General features: G+C 34.1%; 1 protein-coding gene across 1 annotated transcript; it reads left to right on the forward strand.

The window, feature by feature from the left end:
• The first annotated feature begins 14,498 nt into the window (after window positions 1-14,498).
• LOC118187925 (TD and POZ domain-containing protein 4-like) lies at window positions 14,499-15,110 on the forward strand. The gene has a single exon (XM_035358221.2). It carries the CDS (start codon window positions 14,499-14,501, stop codon window positions 15,108-15,110), a length of 612 nt encoding a protein of 203 aa, XP_035214112.1.
• Window positions 15,111-15,582: the final 472 nt, after the last annotated feature.

The raw sequence follows: 15,582 nt of genomic DNA on the forward strand, positions 1-15,582 counted from the left end.
AAAATATTTACGGGTGCCAAAAATCACCGCTACGAAAGCCAAAATAACAAGTCAAAGAATTGCGCGAACTCAGTATCCATGTACACATCGACCTATTTTCTCTTAAAAAGAATCAGAGACTTGAACAAACTAGGCACTGCGCGTTCCTTAACTTTGTTCATGTACACATCTATATTCACTTAAAAAGTCGAAAGAGCAGCCAACAAAAAATATATAACCTCAATAAACTACATTTTAAATCAAACAATGAAATAACATAAAAAAAAGAAATTCACCTTAGCATTTCACAAAGGAAATGCCCACTTCCTTATTTAGAAAATTCCGCCTCTTCAGTCAAACAAAATTCCTTAACAGCATCCAAAAATTTGCTAAAATTATCTGAACTAGAATCTGTATACTGGCATCGCCACATAAATTCACAAAAATAAGAGTCAAACATATCCTCCGTAGTGGCGGCATCCTCCGACGTTCGACCATACGCATTTCCTTCCTACAAAGAGGACACTTATAATGGCTACTAAGTAAACCTTCATTTACACACCAGTCAATGATTTTTTCCCCTTTCGTTCCAAATTGTACAGAAACTTCAAATTTATCTTACCATATTCAGCCGTTTTACAGTGTAAACTACAAAATAACAACATACCTAGCTGTGGTATAATATTTAATGTTATTGTCAGCACTAAAATTATATTGCATAGAATGACAACATTCTTAGTTTAAATATTGTTCTTACAATGTAGCATTTGATATTCTGTTTCATATGCAGTTTTAGTTGATTAAATCTTCATTTCAGCTTCTTAAGGAAAGTGGTTTATTATGTTTACTACAATTTAATCAACTAAAATTCATTTATTACGCATTTGAGAACAGTTATTAGAAAATGCCAGTATTTCATTAGAAAAAGTTTATGATCAAGCACCGGTAACTGCTGTTGAACAGTGTGAGAACACAAATGATGATAGTGAACAATTGTCAGTAGTTGCTCCTATTCAATCCAGAAAATGTTTCTTTTGTGGAAGAGACCTTCATTTACGAAGTTTTTGTCCAGCTAGGGATGCAATATGTCGAGGATGTGGTAAAAAGGGCCATTACCAAAAGGTATGCAAATCCAAACTTGTAAGCAGTACTACTAATTCCACAGCGGCAGTTTATACACTAGCATCAGCTTCAATGCTTCACTGTCTTGAAAGGTCAATAACTAAAATCCTAGTAAATGGAGTTCAGCTGAATGCCCTAATTGATACCGGTAGTTCACTAAGTTTTATAAATCAGTGTTTTGTAAACAGATGCCGAATTCAAGTAAAACCATATTTTGGTAGGATAACCATGGCTAACCCTTCTATAAGCTCAGATGTTACGGGCTGTTCTTTAGTTAATATCAAATTGCAAACCCATGTGTACATTAATGTAGAGGTATTAATTATGAAAAACCTCTGTGCAGACTTTCTTATCGGGCATGATTTATTAAAAGATCATTCTTCTGTTGAGTTAGAATTTAAAGGTGACAGACCACCTCTCAAGAATTTATTCATTAGCAACTGCTCTTGTAGCCCCTGTGTCATTGTTCTCTAATTTAACGCCTGATTGTAGACCTATTGTTACAAAGACAAGACGCCAAACTGAAAAAGGTAAATCATTCATAGCTACAGAAGTATGCAAATTACTTAGAGAAGGTGTAATTGAATACCGCTAATGGATTTACTAAAGATGTAGAATCTCTACAGGAAGTACTGGCAATGTTTGCTCATTACTGCCGTTTTCTCAATTTTTCTGAAAAGATTCGCCCTTTTTTGACTAAAGGACTTCTTCCTCTTAGTAAAGATACCGAGAAAGACTTCAGTTATATTAGGAGAGATATAGCCAAAGCTTCTTTAGCTGCAATTGAGGATAATATACCATTCAGAGTTGAAACTGACGCTTCTGAATTTGCAATAGGAGCAACCCTGAGTCAAGCTGGTCGTCCTATAGCTTTCTTGTCTAGAACACTAAACGCTTCAGAACTAAAACACTGTCCTATTGAGAAAGAAGAATACGAATCTTTACGAAATCTTACGAATAATCTTTACGAAACTGGAGATACTATTTAATTGGAAGGCACTTCGAAGTTTTTACCGATCAAAGATCCGTGGCATTTATGTTTGATCAATAGTACTCCAGTAAAATTAAAACTGAGAAAAATTATGGGTTGGCGGTTAGAACTTGCTTGTTCAAATTTGATATTATATATCGCCCTGGAAATAAAAATGAAACTGCAGACATTTTATCAAGAATAAATGCAGTTACACTACATGATGAACTTTGTCATACTGAAATAATTCGACTGTATTACTGGATAAGATTTAAAAATTTGCCTTTTTCACTAGAAGAAATTAGAAGAACTGTTAATTCATGTGTATGCTTCAGTGAAGTAAACCCTCTCTTCTATAGATCTGAAGGACACTTAATTAAAGCAACTTCACCTTTTGAAAGACAATCTAGACTTCAAAGGTCCTTTCCCCACGGCTTCCAGGAACCGTTTCCTTCTTACTATTGTGGACGAGTTTTAAAGATTCCCTTTTGCAATACTTAGCCCTGATTTGTCATCTTCTACTGTTATTGCTCACCTGCAAAATATTTTCTCAATTTTTGGGATGCCAGCCTACATATATTCTGATAGAGGATCTTCATTTATGTCTCGAGAATTAAAACGCTTCTTAACTTCACTTGGTATAGAAACAAGTCGCACTACTGCATGTAATTCTCAAGGAAATGGCCAAGTAGAGAGTTGTAATGGAATCATATGGAAAACCATCCAGTTGGCGCTAAAATCAAGGAACATGGCTATCGAACGTTGGGAGGGTTTTTACACCCTGTTTTGCATTCGAACTGGTCACTCTTATGTTAAGCAACGAATGCCACACCACATGAAAGTATGTTCATCCATGCTAGAAGATCATATAATGGACGTTCTTTACCTACGCGGTTAACACAACCTGGAACGATATTAATGAAGAACCATACACGAGCTAATAAATATGAGCCTAATAATTAAGTATGAGCTAATAATTTTTAATAGGCTAATAAATATGAGCCTATTGTGCAAGAAGTGGAGCTCATTGAGGCTAACCCAGATTTTACGCTTGCGTTAAAGTTCCAGGTGGTTGTGAAACCAATGTTTCAATACGATATTTAGCACCCAGAGGAGATACTCCTATACATGCCCATGATATCGGTTTGGATGAAAACCAACAACTTTCAGATTCTTTTGCTCAACAGAATGAAGATTTGACCACTGAAGCTCCCCAATCAGTATTGAAAACTGTACAAAAATCGATAGAAGACGATCCCCAGCGCAGTGATTTACTGTGATCTAGCAGACATGGGAATTTTGAAAAGACTTCAAATGATAGCTTGCATGAGAGTGAATCCTTGCGTCCGAAAAGGCAGAGACGTCAGCCTTCTTATCTAGCAGACCATGTGACATATTAATAATCTTAAGGAGGGGTGAATGTGGTATAATTGGCAGCACCAAAATTATATTGCATAGAATGGCAACAGTCAGAATTGCATAGAATGGCAACAGCTTCTTAAGGAAGGTGGTTTATTATGTTTACAACACTAAGTAATATCCAACACACAAACCAACACCCTTTACAAATCTTTTCCCATCATTCAAATTCACCGCCATCACGTAACCAGTTACGTCATAATAGGGTTTCCATAGAATTCAGCTACTCAGGTTACCATAAGTGAAACAACAACTTGGCGATAAATGAAACAACAACTTAGAGATAATCCAAGGGGCACCCTTAAATCTACTGTAACCTAAAGGTTTCAGTACAAAATATTTTCTTAACCTAGCTATATTCATAACAAAGAAAAGCCATGTATGTGTGATGGGTGTAATAAAGGTTTTATAAGAAAGCGTTCACTTCATTTACATTTACATTGCCGTACTCATACAACAGACACACCTTGTGAGATATGTAATAAAAGTTTCACATTGAAACACAATTTACAGAGACATGCTGCTATTCATGTTAGTGAAAAGTCTTATGCTTGTGATGTGCGTAATAAAGGTTTTAGGACATTAAGTTTATTGAAGAGACCTTGCTTTATTCATAACAAAGAGAAAGCTTATGTGAGCAAAGTAATAAATGTTTCATCATGAAGTATTATATTCACACTCATAGTTGTAGCAATAGCGGAAAGCCTTTTATATGTGAATTTTGTAATAAAAGTGATCTCCGAACGAAAAGAACGAAAAGTGATCTCCTTGCGCACAGTCATACTCATCTAGAGAAATATCGTACGTATGTCAGATATATAATAAAGGTTTCATAACAAAAGGCTATTTAAATATACATTATAGGTATCATGCTGAAGAGGAAGACTTATCTATGAGAAATACGCAATAAATTATTTAAATCGAGTGTTTGTCTTAAATTGCATCTTGTATATCACTCTGTTCAAAAGTTGTATACATGTGATGTGTGTAAAAAAGGTTTCAAGAGAAAACAGGATCTCATTCAGCACAGCATTATTCATACAGGTGAAAAGCTTTTTCTATGTGACATTTGTAATAAAGGTTTTGCATCAAGAAGTTATTGTAAATTGCATCGTATTCTTCATACTGGAGAAAAACCTTACGTGTGCAATGTTTGTTATAAAAGTTTCATATGCAAAAGTTATCTTAATACACATATTTCCAACTTGTATGCTGCCATCTAAAAATCTCATGTGGTTTGTGTAACGAAACCTTTCAATCATTTCCTAATCGTAAATCACAGAATTGTATTCATACAAAAGAAAACAGTGAGAGTAAAATATAAAGGCTGCAAAACGTAAAGTGATACCGAAGTGCTAATATTAATAAAAACAAAATATATTGGTAGTTCTGCTTATATTCCCAAAATATTTGTTTGTTTTTTCTTTGTAATGATGGATATGCAGTATATGACCAACTCTAAAGAATGAAGTAAATCCATCTGCATTTTTCAGAGATAACAGCTATTACGAAATGCAATTTCATTTTACATATGTCATAGCTATATTACTTTTGTAAAATAGAAAAAATTAAAATTTCTTCAAAAAAAAAAAAAAAAAAAAAAAAAAATTCAGACTAACCTCCTACTTTATAAAAATGAAGTTCATAGAAACAGTTTACAGTACATGCTTTTTATACTAGACTGAGTTCTGCAATAGGTATTTTCTGTATAATATTTAAATTCAACAACACTAGAATACTTGGGTTATCAGCATATAATTTATGGGGTATAATAAGTAAAATATTTTCAAATGGACTGAGATCTACACTGCATGCAGGCCAGTGCCTTTATATATGTGAAAATTGAACATCTAGGTACCCATCTAGGTGTTAAATGAATGAGAAGTTAAACACCCAAATTTAACTGAGCCTAAAGAGTATTAGGTAATCGTGTAGTATGTGAGTTACAGCTTTTAATTAGTTATTAGATGGAACCACTAAAACACTATTTTTAAATTTGAATGTATAGTTAAGTAGTGGGAAAAAGAAATGATTAAAATAACCAACTTGAATGCTGCCATCTAAAAATTACTAACGAAACGGAATGCACTTACATGATTAGTGATTATTGTTTGAAATTTGTATTTTTTTTTTTTTTTTTTCATCTTCGGTAACATGTCTTACCATCACAGATTTACTCAACTTCCATTTGTTTTGTTATTTTATTCAATTATTACAAAATACAACTGATTTTTTTATTTGTCATTGATTTTACAAAACATGTTAATATTGTTTTTTATATCTTTTAATTTAAGTAATTTATTTATTATTGCCTGGTTAAATTTTAGAAATTAAGCCCAGGTAAAAATATCTTCGAAAACATATGCATATTGTCTTGAGATTTGACCATTGTTAGCAAAGGTTGCAGAGATTTAATAACTGAAGTTAAATTCAGCCCAAACCATGACGCTTTTACTACATTTACTACCCAACACTTCAATCAAAAAAGGATGAAGATTCTTCTCTAAGAATATGTCATGCTAGTAACAAATTAAGTCTTCAGAAATGTAATCTACTTTCCACTTTTTTTAACACTACTTTATCTGTAAGAGAAACTACTATAAATTCTCTTTATTTTTTACTTCCTTGTACGAAGTAAAAAGGAAGTATTGTAATCGCGAAAAGCTTCAGGCAGCATATTTAAACGAAAATATCCACTTTGACCGCTTTCGAATGCAATTTAATGATGTTTTTGCGTGATATCTGTACGTAAGGACAGAATAAAAGACTCTTTTCCTCCAAAAAAACTAAAAAACTGCTTTAAAATGAATTCTGAAGAGAATTTTTCGTGGCGTCTGTACGAACGTATGTACGTACTTGCGTACATACGTATCTCGCATAACTCAAAAACGAGTAGCCTCAGAACGTTGAAATTTTGTATATAGGACTGCTATAACATGTAGATGTGCACATCGTATTTTGGTTTCAATCGGCTGCGCCAAACGTATATAAATATATTTATAAATATATCCACTCTGTTACCCGGCTCAGTAATCTCATTTTCTTTACTCTTATATGTTTGTAGATTGTACATTTTTTTCTTTAAAAATGATTGAATTATGTTGTTTTTATCTTCCGGTTAAGGGTTATATGCCTTTAGTAAATTTGTATGCAATATTTTTAGAATTATCAACAATTTAAAAGTTGTTTAAGTGTCGCTAAGCCTATTTTGATGGCGGCCATTGCTTGTTTACATTTGAAACAGCTGAGTAGTGAATTTGTTGCCAATCTAGGGAAACGTAGCTTCGCAACAACAAAGATAAACGCCTTCATTTATTACTGCGATTTAAGTCATGCTTAATCCTTTCTGGAATTTTTTCGAGGAAATAAGTGTTTAAGATTTACTTAATTTTTAATAATTTAATTTTTAATAATTAGTAATTTAATTTTTAATAATTAGTAATTTTTAGTAAAGATATTTTGAGTTTTTATGTATTTTTGCCTTGTCGCGAAGTGAGAACTGAATTAATTGAATGAGAAATACTCAATCGTGTGTGAAAAACTGTTTCTTTTTTGTTTTGTTTGCTTAATTTCTTTTATACATCATTCTAGCTTTATTATAGTACTTGAATAGAACATGTGGCAACAATTAGATAATTCTTTAAATGATACAAATTTTGTGCATTCTGAATTATAATATGAACGAAATATAATACTTTTAAGTGAACCTAGCACCAGAGTGTCGCTATGGTAAACAAATAGAGAGAATTTTAAAGAATGCACTTATCCTATTGTGGTTTATGCGCTGTCGGCGAAGTAGATATAATTAAATCCAATAAGTTTAAACAAAATGCAAGAAAAATGCGTATAATTTAATATTCCGTACAAGGAAGTCATGTGGTGTACACATCAGATTTCTTACATTCATAATGGTTTCAAAGCAGATTTCGTTTTCACTAAGATATGCATGTGAGCTATTATTTCAGTTTTGCTATGAATTATATTCTTTGATACAAACACTGAGTGTAATTTTTAGAGAGAAGTAAATGCTTTTCAGTGGATTATTCCGTCTTTTTTTTTTCTTTGCTTGTTTTTGATGGTTTATGGCTTTGCAGAACGAAATTTCATCTTTACATGTTAAATGATCTCTCTTTGATCCTTGCATAATAGCTACAACATTATTTATTTGGTTTCTTTCCGATTTCAGATGTATCAGTCACCAAGTGGTTAAACCTGTTGAGTAATGATAGTTTAATACGGGTTCACTGTCTTACTGGTTTTCCAACTGTAACTGAATACGCGTTAGTTTCGATTAGAAATACCTCTACAAAGACATCTCTCCTACTGAACTGATAGCCCTCATATACTTGCCATTTCTGAATAAACAAAAGCAATCCTGATTTCAGTTTCTAGACTTTAGTAACTTCATAAATAATTTCTCAGGCATTTAATGATGTATAATGGTATAGTATTGTAAATTAGTTCAACCATTTCTTTAAATTTTATGAATGATGAACATGATGCCATTTAAAATATGCCTCTTTTAGATATTTGTGAAGAAAATACGACATTTGCCTTTAAAATTTTACGACGTGCTGTTTTGAATACTTTGCTTTAAACGTGTATTTTTCCAGTTTTGAATTTTGTTCTCAAGCTACTTAATTTTATTCTTATTTCAACTTATATGTTCTAGGTTGTTTATATTTTTCAGCTAGTATAATGAGTGTCTAAACTTTTCTGATGCAGTGAATATATAGCATATGTATGCAGACTAAATTTGTTGTGTGGTAATTAATTTAATTAATTAAATCATATTCCAAATTTCAACTACACGCAACCATAACTTTTTTTTTTTTAATTCGGGGATGTTAATTAGTTTTTGAGAGCTTATTTGCTCAGTTACCTAGTTATTATTAAGATTAACTTCTGTTAGGTAATTTGTTAAAACATAGTTTCTGTTATTTTGTGAAAATCAGATATTCGGCTTTTATTTTTAGCTTTTAGGTTGAACTCATTTGAAAGAAACATCTTAAGTAATTTTTAAGTATTATTTGAATTTAAAAATTCAAATTATTGATTTACCAATTTAAAATTTATACACTGTGTCTAGAAAAATTTTGCCTTTCTGGTAAACTTATATTTGTTAATATAGGATAACAAGTTGAGAAATTATTTGCAAAGAAGTTTGTATTTTCATTAGAAATGGCGAAGGTTTTCCATATTTCTAAAATCAACTTTTTGACACTGTTTTAAGCTTCAAGGCTAGTAACTTAATAAGACAGGAATAAGCATATGAGGCAACAAGTCTTTAATATGATACAGGTATTGTTCCGTGATGCTACTAATTCAGTAAAGCATCCTACAGAAGCTCCATGCAAACTTTCGAAAACATTTCCATGCAGTTATTATTTAAAAGAATTTGTATACTAATGTAAAGAAATTTTTTATAACAGTTATTTATCACAAATATACAACCCGACATTGAAAATGCAACATCAAGAAGGAGTGGTCAGAAAGTAATGAAACTCGGCAAACAGAAAGAGACAGCAATGAACAATGAGTCATCTTTATTTCGAAATGATATATCTAATACAGATTGAAAACAGCGTCGGTTCAGAAGGTTGTAGGACCACCTTCGCCGCCGATACACGAAGCAAACAATGTCCATGAGACTATCCGAATGTGTCCTGAGGATTGGCTCTCCATTCCATGTCAGACCATTTGCCACAGTTCGTCTTCTTAACGCGGTAACGGCAGGGTTTGCAAACGGTGTCTAATAACACCCAAAATATGTTCAATTGGGGAGAGATCAAGAGAGAAGAGTGCCCAGGGAAACATCTGTTCACGGCCAGGGAAGCATCTGTACTCGCATCAACCATCTGCAGAGTACATTGGCTGATGCGAGAAGTGTGTGGCCGAGTTATCCTGCTGGAAGTGCCCGCTGAGATTTACTGTATGGACCAACCTGCCCTTCCAAGTCCGATTACCATACCCTTCGTCAAGTCGTCTATCTGCTGGAACTGCCTCAGGTGACGAGGGCCTGGCATTCTTTGCTATTACGCGCGTTTTCTGATATAATCAAAAAACCTTCTACGAGGATTTCCTTAGCAGAAATAACGGCACCTGAACATTCTTGCAGGTTCCTTGCGTTATACCTTCTTCAACGTGCGCTGGAGAGCTGCGCATTTCAAATCATTCGCATAACTGAGTCGTCTACCCTGAAATGTTCATTATTTTCGGGCCACTCCTTTTTGTGGTTGCATTTTGAATGTTGGGTAGTATTTTTCTCTTTTTCCAAAATATATTTTAGAATATTATTTATTGATTTTGTGATGAAATTTTAGATTACTTATTACATATCTTTAAAACTCGAGTTCGAGTGTAGTTGGTCTACCACTGTGATGTGCTTGTATTAATGGGTATGAGAAGAGACAGTATTCTTGAGATCCTCCAGAACACCACCTCTTCTCATACTCATTTTACATTACAGGCCTCTTCTCTTCTCATGTCAGTTTTACTTGACAGACGTTTCGTATTTTTCCATGTCCCTGCTTTCTGTTTGTGACTGGGGAGGGAAAAGAGAGTGAAAGTACTTACTATATCTTTTTTTCATACTTGACATTAAAGGATAAATAAGAGTTGAACTTAAGGAAGAAACAAAGTGCAAATTTTTGTATGTTTCTTGGCGTGAGTGCTGAAATTTTGTACCTCTTTTGGAGCATTTTTTGAAATATGCAGCCTTTACCCTTTCAAACCCGAGCGCACACATGAAAGAGAGAATCTTTCCATCTTTTTTCCCCCAAATGGCGGGCACTTGAACGGCACAGGCCACTACTAAGGCCAGGAATGGTGGCAATTTTATCGTGGAGGCACCTAATAGGAAACCATCACTACCTCCTATAAAGGGACAGAAAACTTTGCATTCATGCCTTCTTCGGGATTCGAACCCGGGCCCTTTGGTATCGCAGTCATTCTGCTTAATCACTATACCGTCTGGGAGGCATCTTTCCGTCTAATTTCACTGCTTTCAACATTAGTGCCACTTTCTATGGCCGCGCATACAAAAGATGAGGAAAGGTGTGCGGGAAATTTGTTACAAGCAAATACAACTCTGCTAAGGAAGTAAAAAGCATATTTTTCTTAATAACAATAATAATCGTTGCCATTTTAACGACAAGAAAATTAATAACGAAAACATAAATTGAAAGTAATAGGTGAAGTAGTAGTTAAGTTTAAATAACGATATTAATTCATTGTATAATTTTTAACAATTAGTGCATCAAAAACGAACAGTTGCCGCCGCTTATGCTGTAAGTTTTGCTCATATGAAGTACATCGATTCATAACTTTTAAAACCACACCATCCATTTATAAACACTCTATAGAGGTTTATCCTTTGCTGTACTTAATGGGATGCAGTAAATTTACGACGTCTTCGTGTCTGAAGGCCGATGTAACATTTGCATTTTACTGTAAAATGCTTTTATGCAACTCTTCTTTAATTTCTTTTTAACTTTCATGAGCAGTAGAAAATATAGTAGTATTTATCAACAGCGCTCCATTCGCTATTTGACATCTGCATAGCATATTAAATGATTATTTTGTTTTATTTAATTGTCTGCAAAGTTTCTATCCGTTCTATAGATGCAAACTGTGATCCGATGACTTGAATCACATATGATGGTAAACGGCTGAAATCTTTTACCAAGGAAAAGTGAAGCAATAGAGCAAATGAAAGCAAAAATTTGAGTAACTCAATGCGTTTAATGCTTTAAAAATGGCAAACTATGAGGATCACTTCAGATGTTATTTATCGGACGAGTTCTGTAAAGGAAATAGTACCTCCATAACTGGCCAAAGCATGGTGCAAAGCATGTAGCTCGTGATAATTGTCGTTGCTGATTTCAGAAAATCCGGATTGGGGACAGATGACGGAAGCCGGGGAAACCTGAATAGTGGTAAGCAAGTATTTATTCCCCACCGTCCACTATCTGGAGATGCTAACGCCTCCCGTACAGTTCCGAAGGACGCTCCGTAGGGAGTATATTAACATCAAATTCATACAAAAGTATGGAGGTGGCAGATGTTTTGCTTATATACTATAATTTTTTGTGTTTGCAGAAGTAATGTCCAATACTATATGTATGACAGTAAGTTGTATATACAAGGTGTACAATACCATAACATAAACATATGTATAAATGTATAAATACATTTAAAAAAAAACTAAATAAAACACTTATAACGTAACTAAATTAAACATTGAAAGTATACAAAAATTATAAATTTACAATCACTATTATTAAAAATTAACTTAAATGCTCCGAATAAACACAAATCCATTTAACGTTTGCAGCGCAAACGAGTCTGTCACTTGTACAACCTCTGTTCAAAAAGTTCGGTGAATGACATCATAGAGTTCACGGTCGTAAGAGTGTGCAACCGACCCATCCCGCATCGGACAGGTCGAGAGGGTCTGAACTAGTTCCCGAGCCGTGGCGCGAGTGTGTTTATCGTGTGGAAACAGCTCATTGTAGAGTGATTATGATTATCTGATTACGACAAATCCTCGAGGGCTATCTGCCTACGGGAAGGGTTGCCCGCGTGAAGAACTTTCTAAGGGAAACTGGCTCGTATACACGTTACACACGGGAAAAAACACGAAAACGCCCATGCAGACAGCTCGTTCGCGGGATTCGAGCCTCGGACCGAACTACCAGTGTTTATCGACTTTACCGCTCGGCCGCTGGTGCGCCTCTCATTGTATTGTGTAATGTTGTGTGTGTATTGTATTGTGTAATGTTGTGTGTGTATTGTGTATTCACTGAAGGTATCGCGTGTGCTGTCGAAACTCAAAATGGATCAGCGAACGAATATGTTGTTCTGCTTCAAATATGGAAAATCAGTTAAAGTGACTCATGAAATGGTGTCAGCAATTTACGAACAATGTGCTGTCATCTTAAAATGCGTGTATGAATGGTTTAAATGCTTTCGAGTAGGGCGGAACACCACTGAAGACTCCCTTCGAAGTGGTCGGCTTGCATCTGCCCGCACCCCAGACAAAGTACAGAAAATAAAGGAATTTTTCGCCCCTGGCCGTGTGAATGATATCGGAAAAAGTAGGCATTGGTCGAGAGACGGCCCATCTCATAGTGATCCACAATTTGGGTAAACGCCGGCTTTCCTCCCGACTCGCGCCCCATACTTTGACGCTGGAACAAATTCAGTTTCGGTTTGACGCCTGTGGAGACATCATCGACATGGAGGAACGAATTCTAGAAACCATCGTCACGGGGCCTGAGGCACAACCCCAAAGGCAAGCGTCAGAGCGTGGATTGGCGGGGCTTAGCTTCGCCGAAAAGCAAGAAGGTGCGAAATGAGAAGTCCTGCATCAAGACAATGTTCGTAAAGACAATGTTTCAAGAAGTATGCATTTCTACAGAGCAAGTAAGTCACGGGTGACGAAGCAAGTGCAGGTACTGATGCTGTAAGTACGCCTATGACTAAACAGTCTACTCTAGCTTATGATATGACGATTACACTATTGTTACGGTTATAACTCAAATAGCTCAGGTTGCTAGGGAAGAAACATTTTTTCTCTTTACAGTCATCTAGCTCTAGAGTCCACTCTGCCACTACTAAGCAAAATTAGCTGTTACTAAGACCTCTTTCTTTTTTAATTAAAATGTATTATTTAATTTTTTATACGATTTATATATTTTTCATATTTTTATAGTTTATATCTGAATAAATATTGCTGAATAATGTTTCTTTATAACATAACACTGTATAAATAGTATATATGTGCATATTTATATGGATAATCATAACTATTTCAGTTACTTCTGTCGTTATACTTAAGCAAGTTATAAATTTGCCTTACATGAAATTCAAGTTACATGGATAAAGTACCTACGCATTACTTATGTAACTCGGAGGATTATAGTGGTGCAATATATAACATTTTATTGATTCCTGATTTTATGTAGCACTGTATATTATTCAGTTATTATTATGATGATGATTGCAATTATTTGTGTTATTTAAAAATAATAATATAAGTAGCCTATATCATATAAATGTCTGAAAACGCATTATTATTTTTAAAGTTTATTATTATTCAATTTTTTGATCATTTATTTTTAATTTTTCTGAAGTCGGATCCCTCTGAACTGTGGTTTTTGGACATTTTCCATATTTGACTATTACTTAACCTGGCACTGTGCCTCTCTAAATTTGTACTGAGAAGAACGGACTAGATTAGTGTCTAGAGAGAATTTTGAAAAATGTCACCTTAATCTTAATAATGAAAATTTTGGATTTGAGATCTGTTATTTGCAAGTTTACGGACTTGAAGAAGCATTTACTTGCATACTTTTGTTCACCCCAATTAGGCTTTCGTAGTAATAAAGTTAGTTTTAAAATCTGGAGAATGGATTAGATGCGGAGAAGTTAATCAAATAAATGATTGGCAAAATGACAGTTAGAAAAATAGCATTAGTAAACTTTCTGGACACATGTTTATCATAAATCTTGATTTAAGGAAAAAAAAAAGCCGGTGAATGTTTTTAATCCCGTGAGACTGTGCAGACTTCTTTAGTCTCAGTTGTTCGAGTGCGATTACTTATATACGTGTGAATTTATAATCGTTGAACTATATAAACATTAGGTGTATATGGCGTGTGAATATATATATTTTAAATGGATGATAAACCTTTACCAATGCGCGTATTCCGTAAAATCGGGTTGTATTGCAGAATTACGAAGTCCTGTTTATGGTGCTGATGAAAATCCTACAAAATGGTACTTTAAATTCGCTGTTAACAAAGACTTTTTTACTACTTTGTAACTCTACAGGGAAACAACTGGCGAGAAACTTCAAATAAATGGAACGCTGAGTTATTTGTATTCCAATAACGTTAGAAGACACGATTCACATTGTGTTATGCATGATGATACTAAATTCGTAAATATTTTCAATCATAATAGAAGGAATTTACCATCAAACGATCTAACCCTAATGTGAGACATGTGGATTACAAAGCTACCCGAAACAGAAGAAAAAGTGCAGACATTAACAACATTCTGTAAAGTATTTCAGGACATGCATGCAATGTATAGAAAACCCGAGCAATCCGATCTGATCATAGTCTGCGAAGATTTGGAAATTCCTGTCCACAAATGTGTTCTTTCTGCCAGATCTCCAGTGTTTGCACATATGTTTCGAAACGTTACCAATGAAAGCACTGCAGAGAATCGAATTCTCATTACAGATGTCGAACCCTGTGTTTTAGAGAAGCTGCTGCAGTTTCTGTGTAGCGGCTGGATAAACCTGTCTTCCTATTCAGTGGCTTGTGATCTGTATTATGCAAGTGTTAAGTATTCCGTATTGGAACTTAAAGATATCTGTCGGGAGTTTATTAATTCGTCGTTATCTGCTTCAATAGTTACTAAGACATTAAGTTTAGCCAAAAAGCATGAAAATCAGAAAATGTTGGAAAAAGCTCTGATTTTCGTTAATTCTGAGTTTGAAGACATAGAATCTACCGAAGCATGGACTGTTATTTCGGAGGAAAATCAGAATTTGGAAAGAGAGATTCTGTGTTCTATAATCAAAATGCGTTCTAAAAATCATAAGTAACCTTTACTATATTTCTGCTTTACAGAATAATTTTTAGATTTTTCACTTGAACGAAAAATAATAATTTAGTTGCCATAATGTATATTGATGAAAGTATTAGCATTTCGAGACTCTGGACATGTTCAGCAAGTTTTCATCTTTATTCCATTTCACTATCTTTTTATAGGATCTGTTTTTAAAACTGATTTATTCTTGATTGCCTATAAATAAAAACTCGCGTAGCAGACCAGCTGAAATGTAAGTGCTTTTGTGTTCTGCCATAATAAATTATAATAAATTTATACTGTACCTCCATATTGCACATAACCTATAGTAATGAATTTATAATCAAAATAAGATAAGAAATGACCGCTGAGAAAAGTCAGATATAATTTATAAGGTTTTGATCAATATAGAGATGAAATATATCTGAGTATGTGGTTTGGTGGTTTATGAATATTTTTTACTGTTTCATCCATCCTTGTATTGGTGA

The sequence above is a fragment of the Stegodyphus dumicola genome, chromosome 2, assembly GCF_044657685.1.
Source record: "Stegodyphus dumicola isolate Sdum_Otavi_A_Nest chromosome 2, ASM4465768v1".
NCBI classification, from domain to species: Eukaryota; Metazoa; Arthropoda; class Arachnida; order Araneae; family Eresidae; genus Stegodyphus; species Stegodyphus dumicola.